At 38.3% G+C, this 24,764-nt stretch overlaps 1 protein-coding gene across 3 annotated transcripts in view; it reads right to left on the reverse strand.

Moving 5' to 3' along the window:
• The window catches only part of BTBD8 (BTB domain containing 8), a 107,334-nt gene extending 83,124 nt beyond the window's left edge, over positions 1 to 24,210 (reverse strand). For all 3 annotated transcript variants that reach the window (XM_046000587.1, XM_046000577.1, XM_046000569.1), the window contains exons 1-2: positions 24,011 to 24,210; positions 17,489 to 17,686 (exon numbers count right to left, since the gene is read on the reverse strand). In XM_046000587.1, coding sequence (XP_045856543.1) covers positions 17,489 to 17,686; positions 24,011 to 24,159 — 347 coding nt within the window. In that variant the 5' untranslated portion in view covers positions 24,160 to 24,210. The remainder of the gene's footprint in view (positions 1 to 17,488; positions 17,687 to 24,010) is intronic.
• Positions 24,211 to 24,764: the final 554 nt, after the last annotated feature.

Below are 24,764 nucleotides of genomic sequence, written 5' to 3' on the forward strand. Positions count from 1 at the left end.
GCAGGACTCAATCCCAGGACCCTGTGATCATGACCTGAGTCAAAGGCAGACTCTTAACCCACTGAGCCTCCTAGGTGCCCCAGAATAAAATTCATATATAGAGACTATGTACAGAATATCAAATATATAAAGAATTTTAAAATATAAACAATTTAATAATATAAAGACAAATGACCCAACTTAAAATGGGCAAAGAATGTGAATAGAGTTTACCAAAGAAGATACATAATAGCCAATATGCACATAAAAAGATATTCAACATCGGGGCGCCTGGGTGGCTCAGTGGATTAGGCTGCTGCCTTCGGCTCGGGTCATGATCTCAGGGTCCTGGGATCGAGCCCCGCATCGGGCTCTCTGCTCTGCAGGGAGCCTGCTTCCTCCTCTCTCTCTGCCTGCCTCTCTGCCTACTTGTGATCTCTCTCTGTCAAATAAATAAATAAAATCTTTAAAAAAAAAAAAAAAGATATTCAACATCAATAGCCATCAGAGAAATACAAATCAAAATCAATATGTGATACCACTTCACACCCACTATGGTGACTATAATCAAAATGACAGATAATAACAAGTGTTGTCAAGAATGTAGAGAAACTGGAATCCTCATACATGCTGGTAGGAATGTAAAATGGTATAGCCTCTTTAGAAAGAGTCTGACATTTCCTTAAAAGTTTACCATATGGGGGCGCCTGGGTGGCTCAGTGGTTTAAGCCTCTGCCTTTGGCTCAGGTCATGATGTCAGAGTCCTGGGATCAAGCCCCGCATCAGGCTCTCTGCTCAGTGAGGAGCCTGTTTCTCCCTCTCTCTCTGCCTGCCTCTCTGCCTACTTGTGACCTCTCTCTCTGTCAAATAAATAAATAAAATATTTTAAAAAAAAAAAGTTTACCATATGACCCAGAAATTTCACTTCTAGGTATATAAGACAAGGGAAAGGAAAACATATGTTCCCATAAAAATCAGTACATGAATGTTCACAGTAGAATTATCCATAACTGCCAAAAAGTCAAAACAACCCAAATGTCTATAAGTTGATGAATGGATAAACAAAATATGGTATATCCATATGCACAGAAGAGATTTAACATAGCAGCCCTGACTACTATCTTTTAAAAGACTTAATTATAAGGTTGGCCCTTGGCTGGTATCTGGGAAAATGATTTCAGGAGTGTTCCTGGCATTCTATAAATGACAAGCATGGCTTATTGTACCTAAACTATTTATACAAATAGTTATACAAATAATATGGTTTATGCTTAATACCTGCTTTCCTTCCAGGAGTCTGGAATATGGATGCGCAATAGACACAGGGTGCCTACATGACAAGCACCTAGTAAAAACCCTGGGCACTGAGCTTCTAATGAGCTCCCCTGGTTGGCAACATTTCAGAAGTGCTGTCATAACTCATTACTAGGAGAATTAAGCATGTCCTGTATGACTCCACTGGAGAAGACTCTTGGAAGTTTGCGCCTAGTTTCCTATGGACTTCACTTCACATGCCTTTTCTCTTTATTTCTTTTGTAGTAAATCAAAGCCCAGAATATGACTATATGCTAAGTCTTAGAGTCCTAACAAATCATCAAACCTGAGGATGGCCGTGATGACTCTTTATCCATCATACAATGAAATATTCGGCCATGAAAACAAATGAAGAACTGATAAACACTACAACATCAATGAACCTTGAAAATATCACACTAAGTTTAAAAAGCAGGACATAAAAGGACATGTACTATATGATTCTATTTCTATGAAATGCCCAGAATAGGCAAAAACCATAAAAACAAAAATTAGATTATTGGTTGCCAGGAACTGGGGGAGGAGAGAGTGGGAAGTGACTGCTGAGGGCATGAAACTTTTTAAGATGGTGAAAATATTCTAGAATTGGAGACTGGTGGTAGTTGCAAAACACTGTAAATATACTAAAATGACTGAATTATGCAGTTTAGAAGGGTGAATTTTAAGGTGTGTGAATTATATCTCAGTTTTTTAAAAGACTGACAATACAAGGAGAGGAACTGGAGACAATGTAATAGATAACTCAAGCTTTAATATAAAAGGGTACAGAGCATTAGAGTACTAGCTGGTAGAATATTAAATGGTAGGCAAATGAGGTCAGGAAAGGCTTCTGTTATTTTTTAAGTGGGAATAAAATTTCATGTTTATATACCAATGAGAAGATCCAAAAGAAAGGAAAAGAAAAACTTCTTTCGGGAAAGTGAAAACGGCTGGAGCAACGTCTCTCGATATGAGAAAAGAGATAGGGTAAAAATGGCTTTAGTGGAGGGAATGGTTTTAGAAGCACTGACAGTTCATCAATAGTTACAGGGGAAAAGACAAACCATATGGTGTAAATGCAACTAAATGAATAGATGTGGGAACAGTTTGTGAAAGTTCTAATTGCTTTGATTTTCTCAGTGAAATATAAGGAAAGGTCATCAAGTGAGAATGAAGCTAGGGTAAGAACAGCTGAAGGTTCAACAAAAAGGAGAGATATGAAATTATCTAGGAGAGGAGAGCAAATGGGACTAGGGAAATAATGTATGACTGCATACAGTATGACTGATAGCACTAAGTGCCTACTTGAGGTTCATGGCCATGATTTAAAGTGAGATCAATGGAAGAATAAACATTGTTAAAATGTCTATACTGCCTAGAGCAATCTATACTTTTAATGCCATTCCGATCAAAATTCCACCGGAATTTTCCAAGAGCTGGAGCAAATTATCCTAAAATTTGTATGGAATCAGAAGAGACCCCAAACTGCTAAGGAAATGTTGAAAAAGAAAAACAAAACTGGAGGCATCACGTTGCCTGATTTCAAGCTTTACTACAAAGCTGTGATCACCAAGACAGCATGGTGCTGGCATAAAAACAGACACAAGGACCAGTGGAACAGAGTAGAGAGCCCAGATATGGACCCTCAACTCTATGGTCAAATAATCTTCGACAAAGCAGGAAAAAATATATAGCAGAAAAAAGACAGTCTCTTCAATAAATGGTGCTGGGAAAACTGGACAGCTATATGTAGAAGAATGAAACTCGACCATTCTCTTACACCATACACAAAGATAAACTCGAAATGGATAAAAGACCTCAACATGAGACAGGAATCCATCAGAATCATAGAGGAGAACATAGTTACCTCTTCAATATCAGCCACGCAACTTCCTTCAAGATATGTCTCCAAAGGCAAAGGAAACAAAAGTGAAAATGAACTTTTGGGACTTCATCAAGATCAAAAGCTTCTGCACAGCAAAGGAAACAGTCAACAAACAAAGAGGCAATCCACGGAATGGGAGAAGATATTTGCAAATGCCAGTACAGACAAAAGGCTGATATCCAGGATCTATAAAGAACTTCTCAAACTCAACACACACAACACAGATAATCATGTCAAAAAATGGGCATGAGAGACTATGGACTCTGAAAAACAACCAGAGGGTTTTGAAGGGGCGGCGGGAGGTTGAGGAACCAGGTGGTGGGTAATAGGGAGGGTACGTACTGCATGGAGCACTGGGTGTGGTGCAAAAACAATGAACACTGTTATGCTGAAAATACACAAATAAAAAAAATGGGCAGAAGACATGAACAGACACTTCTCCAATGAAGACGTACAAACGGCTATCAGACACATGGAAAAATGTTCATCATTACTAACTATCAGGGAGATTCAAATTAAAACCACATTGAGATACCACCTTACACCAGTTAGAGTGGCCAAAATCAACAAGACAGTTAACAACAAGTGTTGGAGAGAATATGGAGACAGGGGAACCCTCTTACACTGTTGGTGGGAATGCAAGTTCGTGCAGCCAATTCGGAGAACAGTGTGGAGATTCCTTAAGAAATTAAAAATAGAACTTCCCTATGACCCTGCAGTTGCACTACTGGGTATTTACCCCAAAGATACAGATGTAGTGAAAAGAAGGGCCATCTGTACTCCAATGTTCACAGCAGCAATGGCCACAGTTGCCAAACTGTGGAAAGAACCAAGATGCCCTTCAACGGACAAATGGATAAGGAAGATGTGGTTCATATACACTATGGAGTATTATGCCTCCATCAGAAAGGATGAATACCCAACTTTTTCATCAACATGGATGGGACTGGAAGAGATTATGCTGAGTGAAATAAGTCAAGCAGAGAGGGTCAGTTATCATATGGTTTCACTTATTTGTGGAGCATAAGAAATAACATGGAGGACATGGGGTGATGGAGAGGAGAAGGGAGTTGAGGGAAATTGGAGGAGGAGATGAACCATGAGAGACTATGGACTCTGAAAAACAATCTGAGGGTTTTGAAGGGGGTGGGAGGTTGGGTGCGCCTGGTGGTGAGTATTATGGAGGGCACATATTGCATGGAGCACTGGGTGTGGTGCATAAACAATGAATTCTGTTACACTAAAAAGAAATTTAAAAAATTAAAAATTTAAAAAAAAATAAAGTGAGATCAAATGACATGTGTTTTTCTCCTGCCATTTAATTGTGTGAATGCAGGAGTGAAGTAGTTAAACAGCTGGATTTAAGGTTGGGGCTTTGATGTGCATATAAGACAAATTCAGAGGGGACAAGGGAAAAGAAGCTGTATGTAAAGGAAGTGATATAATGATAGATAAAAATATTTAAATTAAGTAAGGATAGAAATAAAGACATAAGAGGATAAGAGACAGTAAAACTGTGGTAAGAGTCATTGCAGGTCCTGATGAGCATCAGTAAGTTATTAGATTTGGGAGTTCTTTTTAAAGGAGTGAGGTAGAGAGATGAGAAGTAGAAGTTAGAAGTTGAAATGTCTGGAATCAAGATTATGGAGGATTGCAGTTATTGATAATGACATGATTTAGGATTTGATATGGTAATGAGGTAGCATGGAGAACAAGATAACTGGAAGACAAGAATTAAAGGAACCAAGAGGCCACGGTATTGGAAACATGACCTACATTGCAATTTTAATTACCAAGAGTTACATTCAAGAGCAACTGAGCACATGTGTCCCATGGATACAAATAGATAACACAAATAGATAACATCTGTGTAATAATCTAGGAAACAAAGTGAAGACTGGTAGAACAGACTCTCCACAGCTAAAGAAGAGGCCCATCAAAAAGGGCAGGAAGGGCAGAGATGCTGTCAGGAGCCAACGGCCCTCGGGACTGTCTGTGGGAAAGAGGGATGCCATGGGTGTGAAGAGGATCAGAAATCGGTCATGGGGTAGCCACATGGGAAAGATAATCCCCATTACATTTGGCTTTGAAAACCATATGTACTTAACAATTAGTGGGGTTTAACACCTGGAACCTTAAAAAATCAGCAGGCAGAGCTCTGGGAGAGCCAGAACCCCCGTTCTTTAAAGAGCAAGCACAACAAACAGCCAGGAGAAATACGGCATAAAAGCAGGAGTTTGTGCATCTAGGGTATATGGGAAGGGGATTTATTTACTAATCTCAAGAGTGTGGGCTGGAGAAGCAGGGATCTTAGGGAACTTCTCCAAGAACAAACAGCTGCTCAGGACCATTTCCCTCCCCCCCACACTAATGCCTAGATATGCAGGCACCTGTGGGAATAAGCAGAGCATGTACACTCTCCATGTATATACTAAAGCATGCTCCACACCTTCATTCTCCTGCAGAAATGCCCTCTCCATCACAGCCTTGGCAGGACTTTTCCCCAGGGGCTGCAGACCCCGACTCACAACTGACTGACACAGACCTACTCACATCCATCCCTCATTCTGATTTAGACCTGCCCCATTGAATACATCCTTGGCTGAAGCCCATCCAAAGCAGTGCCATAATTCTGGCAGTGTGCAAGCCACTGACAGAAGCCATCAACACTTCAATGTGACTCCTGCCCTAGGAGATGGAAAATTAACAACACACACCAATCCTAAATGCAGCCCCAACAGTGGGCTGGGGACAGATATCAGGTCTGACTCCAGGCCCCATCCACCAATGAAAGCTTCTCAAGAGACAACACGGAGAAAACCCCTGGGGTTCCATGCCATTGCATCTCTGGCAAATGGCTGGTCTGACTCAGTCAAGCCCCAGGAAGCCCCAGACAGGCCCACCAACAACAAAGGGACCAAATCCTGCTCACAACAAGCAAAGAGAGCCATTACAGACAACTAGACTGAAGGTAAATGTGGTTCAGCAACAACACTAGGGTACACTCACCACACATAAAAGATATCTCTGAAGAGCCAGGCTCTGGTGAACAGGAGACACAGCACAATAGGGCACTATAAGACCTCTTCTTTATAAGACCACTACTTTCATGAGGAGAAGAGATAGCTGACTTTCCTAACACATATAAACAGATACAGAGAGTTAGATAAAATGAGGAGACAGGGGAATATGTACTACATGAAAGAACAGAACAAAATCACAGCAGGAGACCTAAACAAAATGGAGATGAGTAATATGTCTGATAGAGAATTTATAGTAATCTTCATGAAGATACTCACTGGATTTGAGGAAAGAGTGGAGGACCTCAGTGAGACACTTAACAAAGACAGAGTAAATATGGAAAAGAACCAATCACAGATGAAGAACTCAGTAACTGAAATTAAAAATGCACTAGAGAGAATAAATAGCAGACTAGAGGAAGCAAAAAAATGGATGAGCAACTTGGAGGACAGAGTAATGGAAAGCAATCAAGCTAAAAAGGAGAGAGAAAAATAGTAATAAAAAAAATCAAAATAGACTATAGGAACCCCGCAACACCACCAAATATAATAGCATTTGCATTACAGGGATCCAACAAGAAGAAGAGACAGAAAAGGGGGAAGAAAATTTATCTGGAAAATAATGCCTGAAAACTTACTGAATCTAGGGAAGGAAACAGAAATCCAGATCCAGGAGGCAAAGACAGTACCCAATAAAATCAACCCATGGAGGTCCACACCAAGACACACAGTCATTAAAACGGTGAAAAGTGGTTATAAAGAATTTTAAAAGCAGAAAGAGAAAAGAAAACAGTTACATACAAGGGAAAACCCAATAAGGCTAGAAACTTATCAGCAGAAACTTTGCAAACCAGAAGAAAATGGCATGATATATTCAATGTGCTGAAAGGAAAAAAATCTGCAGCCAAAAATACTCTATCCAGCAAGGCTATCATTGACAAATGAAGAAGAGATCAAGAGTTCCCAGACAAACAAATGTTAAAGGAATTCATCACCACTAAACCAGCTCCATAAAAAATTTTAAAGGGAACTCCTTCAGTGGAAAGAAAAGACCACAAATAGTTGTTAAAAAAAAAAAAAAAAGTCCAGAGTACAAAAGCAGTAAAATTAAGTTTATCTACTAAAATCAGTCAAAGGATTCTTAAAATAGAAGGATATAAAATATGACACCATATAACTAAAATGTGGCAGGGCTAGGGGGAGAGGAGTTAAGAATGTGTTCAAACTTAAGGAACCATCAATGTAACACAGACTTCTGTATGAGTAAGATATCATACATAAACCTAATGATAACCACAAAATAAAACCAGTAATAGATATCAAAAAATAAAGAGAAAGGAATACAAGTATATCGCTAAAGAAAGCCAGCAAACTGTGAGAGAAGAGAGTAAGAAAGGAAGAGAAGAATTACAAAAACAACCATTAGAAGTAACAAAATGGCAGTAAGTCCATACCTTTCAACAGTTACTTTGAATGAAAATGCATTAAATGCTCCAATCAGAAGACACAGGGTGACAGAATAGATAAAAAGCAGGAACCATCTATATGCTGCCTACAAGAGACTCATTTCATACTAAAGACACATGCAGATTGAAATTAAGGGATGGAAAAACAATCATCATGCAAATGGTAGTGAAAAGAAAGCCACAGGAACAATACTTATATTGGACAAAATAGACTTTAAAACAAAGACTGAGAGACTTCAAAACAAAGAGACAGAGAAGGACACCATATAATCATAAAGGGAACAATCCAACAAGAAGATATAAAATAATTGTACATATTTATGCACCCAAAATGGGAGCACCCAAATATATAACACAGTTAATAATAAACATAAAGGAAGTAACCAATAGTAATACAATAATAACAAAGAACTTCAATACCCCACTTAACATCAATGGGCAGATGATCCAAAGAGAATCAACAAAGAAACATTGAACGAGATGGATCTAACAGATATAGTCAGAACATTCCATCCTAAAACAGGAGAATACAAATTCTCTTCAAAGATTTTTTTTTTTTTTTTTTTTTTGACAGAGATCACAAGTAGGCAGAGAGAGAGAGAGGAGGAAGCAGGCTCCCCGATGAGCAGAGAGCCGAGCCGGATGTGGGACTCAATCCAAGGACCTTGATCCCAGGACCTGAGCTGAAGGCAAAGGCTTTAACCCACTGAGCCACTGAGACACCCCTACAAATTCTTTTCAAATGCAAACACAGCACTCTCCAGTATAGATCACATGTTAGGCCACAGAACAAATCTCAACAAACTTAAAAAGATCAAAGCCATGCCATACATCTTTTCCAATCACAATGCTATGAAACTAGCAATCAACCGTAAGAAAAAAATCTGAAAGAACACACATACATGAAGCTTAAATAACATGTTACAAACAATGAATGGGTTGACCCAGAAATCAAAGAGGAAAAACAAATACATGGAGACAAAGAAAATGAAAACAACAATGGTTCAAAATCTTTGGGATGCAGCAAAAAAGCCCTAAGGGTCAACAATGCAGCAATTTAGGCCTACCTCAAAAACAGTAAAAATTTCAAATAAATAATCTAATGTAACACCAAAGGGAGCTAGAAAAACAAAACAAAGCCAGAAGGAAAGAAATAAAGATTAGAGCAGCAATAAGTGAAATAGAAACTAAAAAACAATAGATCAATGAAACCAGGAGCTGATACTTTGAAAAGGTCAACAAAATTGATAAACTTTAATCTAAACTCATAAAAAAGGAGAGAGAGAGAGAGGACACAAATAAACATCAAAAACGAAAGAGGAGAAATAATAATCAACACCACAGAAACACAAAGGATTATAAGAGTATATTATGAAAAATCATATGCCAATAAAGTAGACAACCTAGAAGAGGTATATAAATTCCTAGAAATATATAACCACCCAAAACTGAATCAGGAGAAATAGAAAATCTGAACAGGCCAATCACCAGCAATGAAATTAAATCAGTAATAAAAAAAAAACTCCCAACAAACACAAGTTTAGGACCAGACAGCTTCACAGGTGAATTCCAACAAACATTTAAAGAAGAGTTAATACCTATTCTTCTCCCGCACCTGGGTGTCTCAGTCCATTAAGTGTCTGCCTTTGGCTCAGGTCCTGATCTCAGTGTCCTGGAATCAAGCCCCGCATCAGGCTCCCTCAGCAGGGAGCCTGCTTCTCCCTTTCCTACTTGCACTGCTTGTGCTTGCTTTCTCTCTCTCTCTCTGTCAAATAAATAAAATCTAAAAAAAAAAAAAAACAACAACAACAACAAAAAAAAACCCTATTCTTCTCAAACCATTCCAAAAAATAAAAGAGGAAGGACAGCTTCCGAATTCATTCCATGAGCCCAGCATTACCCTGATAACAGCACCAGATAAAGATACCTAAAAAAAAAAAAGAAAAGAAAACTACAGGTCAATACGTCTGATGAATATAGATGCAAAAATCCTTAACAAAGTATTGGTAAATCAAATCCAACAATCCATTAAAAAAAAATCACTCACCATGATCAAGTGGGATTTATTTCCAGGATTCTATATCCACAATACAATCAATGTGATACACCACATCAATAAGAGAAATAATAAAAACCATATGATCATCCCAAAAGATACAGAAAAAGCACTTAACAAAGTACAATATCCACTCACCAAAAAAACCCTCAACAATTTAGATTTAGAGGGAACATACCTCAACATAATAAAGGCCATATATGAAAAACCCAGAGCTAACATCATACTCAGTGGGAAAAAACTGAGAGCCTTTCCACTAAGATCAGAAACAAGACAAGGATGTCTACTCTCACCACTTTTATTCAACACAGTATTGGAAGTCTTATCCACAGTAATCATAGAGGAATAAGAAATAAAAGGCTTCCAAATTGGTAAAGAAGTAAAACTTTCACTATTGGCAGATGACATGATACTATATACAGAAAATTCTAAATACTCCATCAAAAAAACTACTAGAACCAATAAATCAATTTAGTAAAGTTACAGGATTCAAAATCAACGTACAGAAATCCACTGCATTTCTATACACTAATAAAGAAGCAGCACAAAGAGAAATTAAAAAACAATCCCATTTATAATGACATCAAAAATAATAAGATACTTAGGAATAAAATTAAACAAGGAGACCTGTACTCTGAGAACTATAAAACGTTGATGAGAGAAACTGAAGATGACACAATGAAATGGAAATATATTCCATGCTCATGGATTGGAAGAACAAATATTGTTAAAATATCTATACTGCTAGGGCCTCCTGTGTTGGCTCAGTCAGTTAAGCAACCAACTCTTCATTTTAGCTCAGGTCATGATCTTGGGGTTGGGAGATCAAGCCCAGAATCGGGGTCCACATTCAGCACAGAGTCTGCTTGGTATTCTTTCCCTCTTCCTCCCCCTCTCTCATTGCCCCTCCCATCGCTCATGCTCTCTCTAAAATAAATAAATAAATAATCTTTTTTAAAAATGTCTATAATACCCAAAACAATCTACATAATGCAATCCCTATCAAAATACCAATAGCATTTTTCACAGAACTAGAACAAACAACCTTAAAATTTGTATGGAACCACAAAAGACCCTGAATAGCCAAAACAATCTTGGAAAAGAAACAAAGCTGGAGATACCACAATCCCAGATTTCAAGATATTCTATAAAACTACAGTAATCAAAACAGTATGGTACTGGCATAAAAATATAGATATAGATCAGTGAAACAGGATAGAGAACCCAGAAATAAACCCACGATTATATGGTAAACCAATCTCCAATAAAGGAGGCAAGAATATCCAATGGGGAAAATTCTCTACAACAAATAGTGTTGGGAAAATTACAAGCAAAATAATTAAACTCAACCACCTTCTCACACTATACATAAAAATAAACTCAACATGAGTTAATAAGGACTTAAATGAGAGACCTGAAACCGTTAAAATCCTTGAAAAGAGCACAGGCAGTAAGACCTCTCACATCAACCATACCAACATTTTTCTAGATATGTCTCCTAAGGCAAGGGAAATAAAAGCAATAATAAACTATTGGGACTATATCAAAATAAAAAGCTTCTGCACAGTCAAGGAAACAGTCAATGAAACTAAGACAATTCAGTGAATGGAAGAAGATATTTGCAAATGACATAACCTATAAAGGGTCAGTATCCAAAATATATAAAAAACTTATATAACTCCACACCAAAAAACCCCCAAATAATCTCATCGGCTCGGGCCATGGTCTCAGGGTCCTGGGATTGAGCCCCGCATCAGGCTCTCTGCTCCTCAGGGAGCCTGCTTCCTCCCCTCTCTCTGCCTGCCTCTCTGCCTACTTGTGATCTCTCTCTCTGTCAAATAAATAAATAAATAAAAATCTTTAATAAAAAAAAAAAAAAATGGGCAGAGGACCCGAGTAGGAATTTTTCCAAACAATACAGACAGATAGCAACAGAAACATAAAAAGATGTACAAAAGCACTCATCATCAGGGAAATGCAAATCAAAACCACAATGAGATATCACCCCACACCTCTCAGAATGGCTAGAAGCAAGAAGATAAGAAACAAGCATTGGCAAGGATGTGGAGAAAGTGGAACTCTCATACACTATTGGTAGGAATGCAAACTGGTACAGTCACTGTGGACAACAGCATGGAGGTTCCTCAAAAAGTTAAAAATAGAATTACTATATGATCCAGTAATTCCACTACTGGGTATTTATCCAAAGAATACAAAAACACTAATTGGAAAAAAGATGATTATATGTACCCCTATGTTGACTGTAGCATTATTTACAATAACCAAGTTATGGGGGTGCCTGGGTGGCTCAGTCAGTTGAGCAGCTGCCTTCAGCTCAGGTCATGATCCCAGGGTTCTGGGATCAAGCCCCACATCAGGCTACCTGCTCAGCAGAGAGCCTGCTTCTCCCTCTCCCTCTGCTGGCTGCTCTGCCTACTTATACTCTCTATCTCTGTGTCAAATAAATAAAACCTTTAACAATAACCAACTTATGGAAGCAACCCAAGTGTCCATCAAGAGATGAATGGATAAAGAAGGTGTAGTATATATACACAATGAAATATTACTGAGTCATAAAAGAGAATGAAATCTTGCCAGTTGCAACAACATGAGTGGATCAAGAGGATATAATGTTAAGGTAAATAAGTCAGAGAAAGACAAATACCATATGATTTCACTCATATGTGGGATTTAAGAAACAAAACAAATGAACAAAGAAGAAAAGACGGGCACCTGGGTGTCTCAGTGGGTTAAGGCTCAGGTCATGATCCCAGGGTCCTGGGATCAAGCCCCGCATCAGGTTCTTTGCTCGGCAGGGAGCTTGCTTCCCTTCTTCTCTCTCTCTCTGCCTGCCTCTCTGCCTACTTGTGATCTCTGTCTGTCAAATAAATAAATAAAATCTTTTTTAAAAAAAAGAAGAAGAAGAAAAGAGAAACTAAAAAGCAGACTCCTAACTGTAAAGAACAAACAGATGGCTACCAGAGGGGAGGTGGGGGGGGTGGGGATGGGTGAAATAGATGAAGGGGATTAAGAGTACACTTATCACGATGAGCAATGTGTATTGTACACCTGAAACTAATATAATACTGTATATTAACTATACTAGAATTAAAATTAAAAACCACAACATATTTTTTAAAAAGTAAGAAAGAAAGAAGAAATGAGGACTGACTTACGGGGCTGTAGATGACTGGCTACTGATATAGATGAGATTCAAAGACAGTTTAGGAAGATGGAGGAAAAATATCTGAAGGCAGCAGTTGATTTTTAAATGTTTTAAAATGCACCTGGGAATTGGTTTTATTCAGGTATGCTGAGGCCAAATGATTAAGAAATGACTGCCATTGAAAAGACAGTTTGTAATTTACAGTCCCCAAGTGGAAAGAGGTACACCACACCAGGAATGGCCACACAGGGAAGCAATAGGGTTGGTCTGGAAGAAGAAGGAGGGAGAGCTAAGCACAACGCAGAAGGCTTTATGTTTTTCTGTGGAAAGGAATGAGTGGGGCAAAGTAAACAGCTGAAGAAGCTTAATAATATAGTTTTAATAATTGGGGCTGGAAAAAAAATGGAAACAATAAAGCTTTTTGCAGCAAAACAACAACAACAACAAAAAAAACCAAATGGAAACAATAAAGCTTTTTGCAGCAAAAATAAATAAATAAATAAATAATCGGGGCTGGGGTGGGTGGGGGATGCTCTGGGCTAAGAGGATAGTCTTTAGTCTTTACTTGGCCCTGGGAAGATTAGGGCAAGGAATATTGCCTTGTGGAGTATAAGAATCAGAATGACGAGGTGGGTGTTAGAATGGATTTAGGATTACCTGGTATGCTCACATGAATTACCCAACCCTAGGAGGAGCAGTCTCTGCCCAGTCAGTGAGGCTCCAGATGCCAGAGTATCAATGATATAGAAAGTAAGAAAATATAGTTAAATACAGTGAATACAACAAGACACCTATCCCACCCACTTCCAACCCTGCTAGTATAAGAAATGTGAGAGAAAATAACCATTACCTGAAAAAGTTGCAGGGGAAACACAATCTTTTGACCTGTGCTGTTTTATGTGTTTATACCTTACTGACAAATTATCTTAGCATCCCCCAGTTATTGATATTAAGTTGTAAATTTAAAGGTCATTCCTCTTAAAAAAAAACAAACTATGGAATAAATAATTGAAGAGTGAAAAGAAAAAAAGGTCTTTACTCTTTTCTTTACACACACACACACACACACACACACACACACTCTGACAACTACAACAGGGTATGTCTTAGAAAATCAGATTTTTGTGATGCTAAGTTGAATTTTTGAATTTTAATCACAAGGTCATGAAGCAAGAACTATTTCCCATTGTCAATCATTTGAATCATATATGATGCTGCTATATATAAAACAATTTTTTCACAGACTGTATTTCCCACTCTAACTCAAGTGCATAATACCAAAGGACTCTGTAGTAAGTAGCAATATAACAATATTTCAAAAAAAAATTTTGGTTATCTAAAGAAAAAAGATGTGCAATAAAGAACTGAATTCCATAAGTAAAATTTAAAAAATTATTTTTCAGAAGTTTCACTGAAAAAATTAATCTCAATATTTTATATTATAATCTTCTCCTTATACTTTATATATAGATGAAATTTCAATACACTCTGCTAAAAAAAAAGAAGGGGTATGTCACAAGCACTTTCTCTGTGCAAGACACTACAAGAGATACCACTGAGGACATTCACATCAATGAGATGATCTCATTTCAAGGAGCTTACATAACCACAGACATACATGACTAACCTAATATAAAACAAAATGTGATTAAGTGCTTAAAATAGAGACTGTGAAGTGCTATGAAGCACAAAGCCATCTACTCCAACCTCCTTGTTCTAAATATGAGAAAACTGAGGCTCACAGAAATCATAAAACAAGATAATACACAGCCCAAAGGCAGATCTCTGCCGTGTTGCCAAATCCAATGCCTCCTCCACTCTACCATGCTATCTCTTAATTTTTTTCCCTATTACTTTTCATGACAATAAATAAAAGAAAACATTGATATAGTTTCTTCCTTTCTCTGATATATAAAAACCTGACATATCCTATGGATCTTCATCTAAGCATTCGCTCAAGGGGTGCCTGGCTGGCTCAACAGAGAATGCAATTCTTGATCTCGGGGTTGTTTGAGCCCCTCATCGGGTGTAGACATTACATGAGAATAAAATTTTTTTAAAAAAGAAGAAAATAAAATAAAAATAAACATACACTCAAGAAATGTATCATTTCACAGAGCCTACCACAAGCCTACTACTATAAATAACACTTAATAAAATGTATTCCAGGGGCGCCTGGGCGGCTCAGTGGGTTAAGCCTCTGCTTTCGGCTCAGGTCATGATCTCAGGATCCTGGGATGGAGCCCTGCATTGGGCTCACTGCTCAATGGGGGAAGCAGTGCAGGAGCCTGCTTCCCCCACTCCCTGCCTGCCTCTCTGCCTGCTTGTGATCTCTGTCTCTGTCAAATAAATAAATAAAATCTTCAAAAAATAAATAAATAGAATAAAATGTATTCTGGGTTTACTGTATGCCAAACCACTGTGCTAAGTGCTTTATAAGCATCTCACATAACCCATACAATAACACCGTGAGATACAATAACACTGTTATTATATCCATTTTTCAGATAAGGACACTAACAGTGAGCGATGAGTCAACGTTCACACAGTTAGAAGTGGTAGGCATGGCTTGACTATAGACCCTGGTCCTTAGAACAGTATCACTACACAACCAACTAGAAAAAATATATATACATTTTAAAATTGATAGTCAGAACTCAATGATGAGCTGATGATCTATACTGGAGAATGATGATTATTTTTTAAATAGCACTTAAAATATCTGTTTAAATTATGTCATACTATTCTTATACACAGGGTAAGTCAAGGTTAGATAATTTTCCATTTATGCATATAGGAAGTTTCATAGAAGAAATTCTGAAATAATAAAGAAGTCAGATCTTTCAAGCATGTCAGAGCATAAAAATAAGAAAAATAAACTAAATCACACAGGGGTGCCTGGGTGGGTCAGGGGGTTAAGCTCTCAGGGTCCTAGGATCGAGTCCCACATCAGACTATCTGCTTGGCAGGGAGCCTGCTTCCTCCTCTCTCTCTCTGCCTGCCTCTCTGCCTACTTGTGATCTCTCTCTGTCAAATAAATAAATAAAATCTTTTAAAAATCAACCAATCAATCACACAAATACACTTAAAATTTAATTACCCCAAAATTATTTTCTTCCCTAACCTCAGTATGATTTAGATTACAGGCAAAATGTACATCAGCAAATAACTAAAAGACTAGCATCAAAAATACTTAGGATCCAGAATACGAAAACACAAAATTCAACTTTGAAAAAGCCTGTATTGGCTTTAAAACTTAGTTCCACATTCACTTTTCATGATTAAGCACTCAAATCAAGAGGCACTAACCAGTACATACCTACCCCTTTACACAGGGCCTTGCCCATAACAGGGCACAACAAACACCTGCTGAATAAGAGTATGTGTTGGGTGATATGACAGAGAGGCACTAAAAGAATCATTTAGGAAAATACTGACTTCCACATATTGGAAAAAAGGAAGAAATTATGGTAGGGCAGGATTTAAAAAACTGAAATGAAATACAAATAAACACTTTAAGATTTACAAACATAAAAAACGTAGTGAATTTCTATAGTGCTTATTAGATGCCAGGCATTTTACACCTGATCAAATTCCAGGCACAGAATGATTAAGTTTGAGGCACACAACTATGAAATGGCAGAGCAGAGAACTTGAACTTAGGCATTCTAGCCTTAGAGTCCATGTTCCTTAAATGTCACAAGTCTATAAGAGGTACAATTTTGAGAAACTACACTAGAAAATACTTCCCTTCTGGATACATTTGGCAAAAATGAGTGTCAAATCATTACACAAATGTGCAGACAATAGTAAGGGATTAAAATAAAATTCTATTCAACTAGAATGGAGATTAATTTAAACTAATTTATTCCATTACTTCGGTGATGAAAATTTGGGAATTCACAAGTTCAATGGATACTCTATTTTCTAAAATTCTGACCATACGCAAGCCATAAGAATAAAAGGTTATGATTTCATATTTTTATAAACATAATCTAAGGTTTTGCATACCAATAATAAGGAAGTCAGTAAGTTAGTATATAGCAAGGGTTCATGCATACCAATGATTTTTGTGTATCAACAATACAGAAGTCAGTATACAGCAATGGTTCTCAGCAGAGGCTAATTCTACCCCCAAGAGGACATTTGGCAACATCTGGCGGCCATACTGATTGTCACAACTTGGGGGTGGGGGAATTCAGGAAGAATGCTACTGGCAGCTAAGGGCTAGAGGAGAGGGATGTTGCTAAACATCCTAAAATGCACAGCATGGCATAGATCCCACAACAAAGAATTATCCAATCCAAAATGTCAATAGTGCCACTGTCAAAAAACCTTGGCACAGAGTAATTCATTCGAATTATTAGAGAATACATTATTACTCCTCTTTCAGGCTCAATCTCAAATTAGTACTTAGTCTTTCCCAATACTAAGCCCTTAATACTCTGATACTCATACTTAGCCTCTACTATTATGAAGATAATTTGGAATGTAAATGAATGGATTTTTTTAAGTTATAAAACAGATATGAAAATACAGTAAATAAAAACATACATACGTGTTGAAAAGATAAAGAGTTATATATTAGACTTAAATATGAGAGAAAAAAGATAAAACACTTACTGTAAAAATGTTCTAAATTCTGAAGCTTCAAAGTTCTCCACAGCAATAGACTCATGATTTGTTAAATTATCAGATGTCTGTCCAACAGTATGAAAATAGAAGTCAGGAACCCTTGCTAAAAGGACTGCCTTGTGTGCTTTGAACAAAGTACTACCTACAGAGAAAATGACATCTGTATGGATTTCTTCCCTTAGGAGCCTGTAATGAATAAAAAGGAACCAGAATTTAATTAGTGATACTCAGAAATATATAATATACCCATTTTTATAAAATAATTTTTCAAAACAGCACACACTAAAAATACAGAGGTAAGTCACAAAATTAAAATAGCTTAATATGAAAATGAGTTTCTCAGTTCATTCCAAAGAACCCTGCTTAATACTGGCTTAGAATCTAATTTTCTAAAATTTATAGTGAATGGGGCACCCCGGTGGGTCAGTGGGTTAAGCCTCTGCCTTCATCTCAGGTCATGGTCTCAGGGTCCTTCAATCAAGCCCCACAGCGGGCTCTCTGCTCAGCAGAGAGCCTGCTTCCCCCTCTCCCTCTGCCTGCCTCTCTGCCTACTTGTGATCTCTGTCTGTCAAATAAATAAATAAGATCTTTAAAAGAAAATAAAATTAAATTTATAGTGAAAACAAAGGTAACTACACTCATAAGAGAAAGACTATTTTTTTAAAAAAATTTTTTTAATTCCTTCTGATCATAAAAAAATTTATTTTCTGTTTTTTATATTGATTTTCCTTTAACATGTACCTACTTTAGATTTATTTCAGAAAAAGACCACAAAGTAATATGGTTACTGACCGCTGAAAAGAATAAGTTTTTAAAAATCTTACTAAAAGAAGCAAAAAAAGTAAAATGTCAACAACACAAGCAAGCTGAGTATAACAATAGACAATACAGATTAGAAACTGGTACATTTTGTTCTGACTATTGTTAAATATCAAGTCTGAAATGCAGGCTTGGCCGTCAAGAATGTGACATTTAAGCCCTTTTCCAGTTTTTTCCTCACACAAATAGAACAAACCACACTATAATCTATTATTAAAATGATGGGCTCATGGGGTAACCATTCAAATCCCTTTACTAATGCACATGGTTATGGTAAAGCCCACTGATTACATGTAAAGTGATGGAAGAATGGAAATCAGCATCATAATACAAACTGTCATAATCTTTTGTCCCTGTGGTAACTATATATTTCTACTCTCTAAATACTAAATAATACTTCATATCACTGTATCATTATCCTTGGCAAGATATGTATTCTCAGAGGACTTCCGTATCACAGGATATACCTGGCAATCACACCAGTACACTACAGGAGGTAGAACTAATGGATAAAGATATCCATTACAGTGAAAGCTTAGAATGTTGCCACTGACATTCTCACTCCTCCAAGACCAAGTTAACGGCTCCTTCCTCTGATCCCAATGCAATTGGTGCATACCTCTATACAGCCCTTCTGTTGCTGCATCATTTTTTTTTGAGTTTTTCTCCCTACTAGGCAATAAATTCCCAAAGGCAAAAACTGTATATTCAGTATACAGAGCTCAGTATCTACTTGTTCAATTTTGTTGTATTTTACACTAAAAAAACAAATGCTTCAGAGCACAAAACTTTCAGAACCTTGGAAACAATAAGCAAACGGAAAATTTTTAGTCAATATTTTATTTATTTATTTTAAGATTTTATTTATTTATTTAACAGATTGCAAGTAGGCAGAGGGGTAGGCAGAGAGAGAGGTGGAAGCAGGCTCCCCACTGAGCAGAGAGCCCACGCAGGGCTCTATCCCAGGACCCCAAGACCATGACCCGAGCTGAAGGCAGAGGCTCCAACCCACTGAGCCACCCAGGCGCCCCCATTTTAGTCAATATTTTAATCAATAAATTATTTTTATTAAGTAGTTTTTAAAGTTATGCAAAAATGGGGGTGCCTGGGTGGCTCAGTGGGTTAAAGCCTCTGCCTTCAGCTCAGGTCATGATCTCAGGGTCCTGGGATGGAGCCCCACATCAGATTCCCTGCTCAGTGGGGAGCCTGCTTCCTCCTCCTCTCTCTCTGCCTGCCTGCCTCTCTGTCAAATAAATAAACAAATAATCTTAAAAAAAAAATACAGTTATGCAATAATGTACTGATTTCTCAAACATTAATAAAAACTCAAACTGCAAATCAATTTATTCCTTCCTCCCATCTATCTTTTCTCCATCCTCCACTTTTCCCCAAGTGAATAAGAAAGCAATGCAGCTGGTAACCATATAACATCACTATGGAATCTGCCTGGTTCTTAATACATACTCATGAGTATTTGTTAAATAAAAAAAATTAATGTGTTTAAAAAATTGTGAACATGAACATATAGTGTCTTTTATTTTATAAAACTACTTACATCAGTTACAAGAATATCTTGTATGTTATAAGTAACAGAATTATCCAACTCAGACTGGCTTAAATATTAAAGGGGGTTTATTGGCTTATCTAATAGTAAAGTCTAGAAGAAGGGCAGGTTGAATCAAAGGCTCAACCATGTCTAGGTCCAGCTTCTACCTCATTTCTCGGCCCACTACTGCACTAATCTAATGCATTTTGGACTGCTGATTATCACTAAAAATGTATTAAGCATGTACTATGTACCAAACACTGGGTACAGATTGATGACTAAAACATGTGCACTCAAGGATTTTACTGAATAGTATGGAAGACAGGCCTGAAAATTAAAGACTGTGAAATACTCAATAACACATACAAGTATAATTTTTTCAGAGACAGGCATAAAGACCTTACAGAGGACGAGAAAACCAAACAAGATTTCAAAGATCAAATAAGAGTTGGTCAGGGAAGCAAGGCAAGGTCATAAAGCATTAGTTCCTGGTGCCACGTTCCTTGTTAAGGTAGGTGTGAGTATGAAGCTACAGACTGATCAGTAGAGAGTACTGAGGGCTAAGAAGAGACAGATGAAACTGCTGGGATAAAGACCAATAAGAGGCAAAGAGTTTGATTCCATCTTATAGCTGAAGGTGAATCACCAAATGATTAGAAACATGGACAAATTCATTTTTCAAAATATCACCTTTTAGTTGTGTAGACAAGGAAATTAGCGGGAAATGGGAATGAGGATGAGAAAATTAATGCACAACACAGATGAATGATGGCTTGAGCCTAGCTTGAGCCAGGAGAGATCAGTGGTGATAGAGACTACGGAATATAATTAAAATATACTTTGGTAATAAAATTGGCAGGAGGTGGTGACTGAATGTAGAAGGTGAATGGAAGGGAACAACCTCTCTTTTTTGGCTTGGACAACTGGGTGCTGATGATACCACCAACATTTACTGTCTATCTGCTATTCTAACCTTCATTTTCAACTCCAGACATATTTCCAATTGTCTCCTGCATATGGCTTCCTCAACATTCACCATGCTCCTCCCTTTCAAATGCCCCCAAGACTTGGCATCATCTTCTGTGTTTCCTTTCCCCTGTACCTCCACATATAATTGGTCACCAACCCCATCAACTGCACATGTGAATCCCTTCCCCTTTTTCCATCACCACTGCCTTATGTATCCCTTGACTATTACAAAATCTCCTAGCTAGTTTCCTCGTTTCTAATTTCTCTTCCCTCAACTCAAGAACTAAATGTTAATTTTCTATTTTAAAAACACCAATGGCTCTCCACTGCCTCCACAATATATTCCAAACTCTTCACTAAAGAAAGAAGGCCTCCACGATCTAGTCTTAGTTTACCCATTCACCCTCTTCTGCTATCACTTTGGTTGCAGGCCATACCCACAATCCCCTCCCAAAAAGCTACCAAATTCATTTATCATTCATATATGGCTCGTCTTTGTAGCACATGACCCTGATGCTCTTAACCACATCTGAATGAATATTGGAATGAGTCAAGGTTAGCCATCAGCCAATGTGGTAGTTAAACAAGTAAACTCTAGCAGAGATGGTCTGTAATAAACAGGAACCGAGTGAAGACACTGTAATAGAGTTTCAGAGCAAATCTAAAATAGAGTAAGAAAAAGAAATGGGTAAGGATGGAAGCAAAGATGAAGGGAATAAATTACCGGAAGATCATTTTGTATAACTACTGCAGAGAAGACAGACTGAGTAGGCTCATATTCTAGTTGTATGACCTTGGGCAAGTTATTTTAACGTTTTTGGAGTCAGAATGTCAAGGTTCTTATTTGGACTCTACCACTTCATGCCTAATGCTCAGTTTCCTTATCTGTTAAATGGAAATAATACCAAGACTTACTTCACAGGGTAGTCAACCCAGCATCTAGCTAATAGTAGAAGAGCAATAAGTTTAGGTATTTTTATTACAACTGTCCTGAATAATGGTCCACTTCTCAATGAGGTCTCACTGTATAATTGCTGTTATATCCCAAGCAACTTTCCAATTCTACAACAGATCTAGCTTTTTAACTACTGAAAGTTTCTTATTTTACTCACTTCTCCATCTACCCTATTATCTCAGGTCACCCAGAGGTGTCTCTGTTCCCTGCTGTTTAAGAATCTAATACAACATGCTTCCCCAAAATAAATCAAACTCTTTAAAATCTCTATGCTTTTATAAAAGCAATTTCCTTTGTTGAGATATCCTCTGACTTTTCCCTTCCTAATCTTTACCTAATCAATTCTGAATCAATCCTCAAGAGATCAAACACCACCCTAAAATTGTTCCCTAAACTCACCCCAGTCCCCATAACTTTTGTTTGACTATTATCTCTCTTACTGGAGTGTAAGCACAATACTGAAGCTACGTCTTATTAACCTTTGATTCTTCAGGAACTAGCACAAATCTAGGTACATGGTGGGTGCCAGATACTTCATTAATATTTGCAGAATAAATTCATTATATTTCCGTGTTTGAAAAAGATTAATTTGGTACAGGAATTAGGGTGCTGGGTACACATATGAAGTTTTCTTCTTAAAAAAAAAAAAAAAGAACTGCTACATCTTTTTCTTTCTTTTTTTTTTTTTTTTTTTTTGGCTTGTAATAGGAACCTGGGAGTTCAGGATCCTATCCTTAATTACTGCTCAGATGAGTTCACCTACTATACCTGAATTTCATTTTCTTTGTATAAATCAGACATCTTATCTTCCTTAAATTCCTGACACCTTAAGACTTATAATTCAACCCAAAGAATAAAATCACTGAAAAGAAGGCGTGCCTCATTCTTACAGATTCACCCTAGAAACAGAACAACTTCAGTTTTATTTTTCCATATTTTACATTAATCCCTCACTGGTGGAGACAAAGCAGCGTCTCTGGCAGATAAGTCCAAATTAAAGGGAATTTTTTTACTACACAAAAAGCACAGTTTATAGCTGCTGGAGCTTAAGTGTAGGGGACAGAAAGTACTTAAAAAAAAAAATGCAGGGGCACCTGGGTGGCTCAGTGGGTGCCTCTGCCTTCAGCTCAGGTCATGATCCCAGGGTCCTGGGATAGAGCCCCATATCGGGCTCTTCGCTCAGTGGGGAGCCTGCTTCCTCCTTTCTCTCTGCCTACTAGTGATATCTGTCTGTCAAATAAATAAATAAAATCTTTAAAAAATAAAAAATAAATGCAGAATGCTGCACAACTATTGGTCATTAGTGGTAATTATGTTTACTGTAGTTCAGTAGTTCTCAAAGTGTGACTCAAGCAGCTAGCAGCAGCAGCAGCATCACCTGGGACCTTGTTAGAAATGCAAACGCTCTCTTCCTGACCAACTGAATGAGTATTATGGTCTTGGACCCAGTAAATCTAAGTTTTAACAAGCCCTCCAGGTGATTCTGATGCACACTAAAGCTTACAAAATCGGTTTTGATGGAAATGGCAATTGGCTAAGGAATATTTCTAGGCTTTATTTTCTTTATAGACTGAGATGTCATTAACCGGATTCACCAGAGCCTGAGTTAAGGTTCAGAACATCCCTCCATTTGCTTGTGTCCTCATGGGAGCTGGGAGTTGCTGGGAGCTGTAGAGTGTTCTAGGTGGAGAGGGGAAACCAGTTTGCAGTCAGCAAATATTTCTACGTAAACATTTCTGGTAAACTGTTTAAAGAAAACTCTGAAGAGAAGACCTCCAAGACTCCACTAATTTATTCTATTTTTTCCTTAATCTAAATATTCATTTTTATACCTAACATTTTTCTTAAACTAAGCTTCTTTTTTTAAAGTGTACTCTTCAGTACCATGAAACCTGCCTGAATCCATCCCAACCTTAGTTATGTGTCTTTCAAGAACTAAGCCTAGTCGTCTTATTCTGTCATAAACTGGGGGCTGCATGTAACTGATACTAATTTTGGTCTCCGTTTTTAATCTGGTACGTGATCTCCGAGGTGCTCGGGATTGGGTTTTTTAGGGTGAGGTAACCGCTCTGTAGTGAGGAGACTGGTGGACGTCCCACAAAAGCCTGAGGCGAGGAGAAGGAGGAGAGGGGGATGGAGTGGCCGAGAAGGGGCCACAGCTTCTGGGGCGGAGGTAGATGCCTTAAGAACTGAAGCAGCCAGAGTTCCCGCCTCCTCCTACCTGAGCAGATCCTGGCTGAGCTGCTCCGACACCACCGCCTTCAGCCGGCGCCGCTCACAGGGCCCCTTTCTTTGCAACCCCTTACTGCAAACTCCAGGGGACCCCAGAAGTACCATGGGCGCCGCGCTACCCTCCCCACAGCCGGCCATGTCCTACAAAGGTACCGCGGCACCCCGAAGGCCGCGTGTAGGATCTCAATCTCCGGCTGTGGAAGAAGGGGGCGTTGCCGACCCAACGCTCAGCTCCTACCCGAATCCGCCCCTCAGAGAAAGGTTGACGCCTCCCTGGTTGCACACGGTCCCTTACGGCAGCAGGGCAGCACTGCGGGAAGATGGGGGAGGCTCGCGCCGACACGTGACCCGAGAAGGGTGTGCGCCGGCGTAGTAGCTCTGTTTACTTAGGCCGGGAGGTACCCCGCCCCCATTGCCGGGGAGCAAACCACCTCTAGGGAATATCCGATCTCTTAGATACTCTTACTTTTCGTGGGTCTCTTTGCGTTGGGGGTGGTGCTAACCGCGCAATTTAATAGTTTTATTGCGACCAAGTTCAGGTCAACCTAAGAGCCTTTCCACATATGTCTTCCTGGCGTGTCAGCGTTGTTGTTGTTTTTTTTCCAGGAAAAAATGGTTCACAGGACCCTTTACGGTGGCGAGTCACGCTCCCTTATTTTGTTGCTTTGGGCAAGAAAAACTGGGGGTGTGAGGAGCGGGGAAAGAACTTCGGAAAATCAGCAAGAGTTAGAACACTCCTGAGT

The sequence above is a fragment of the Meles meles genome, chromosome 1, assembly GCF_922984935.1.
Source record: "Meles meles chromosome 1, mMelMel3.1 paternal haplotype, whole genome shotgun sequence".
Taxonomy (NCBI): domain Eukaryota; kingdom Metazoa; phylum Chordata; class Mammalia; order Carnivora; family Mustelidae; genus Meles; species Meles meles.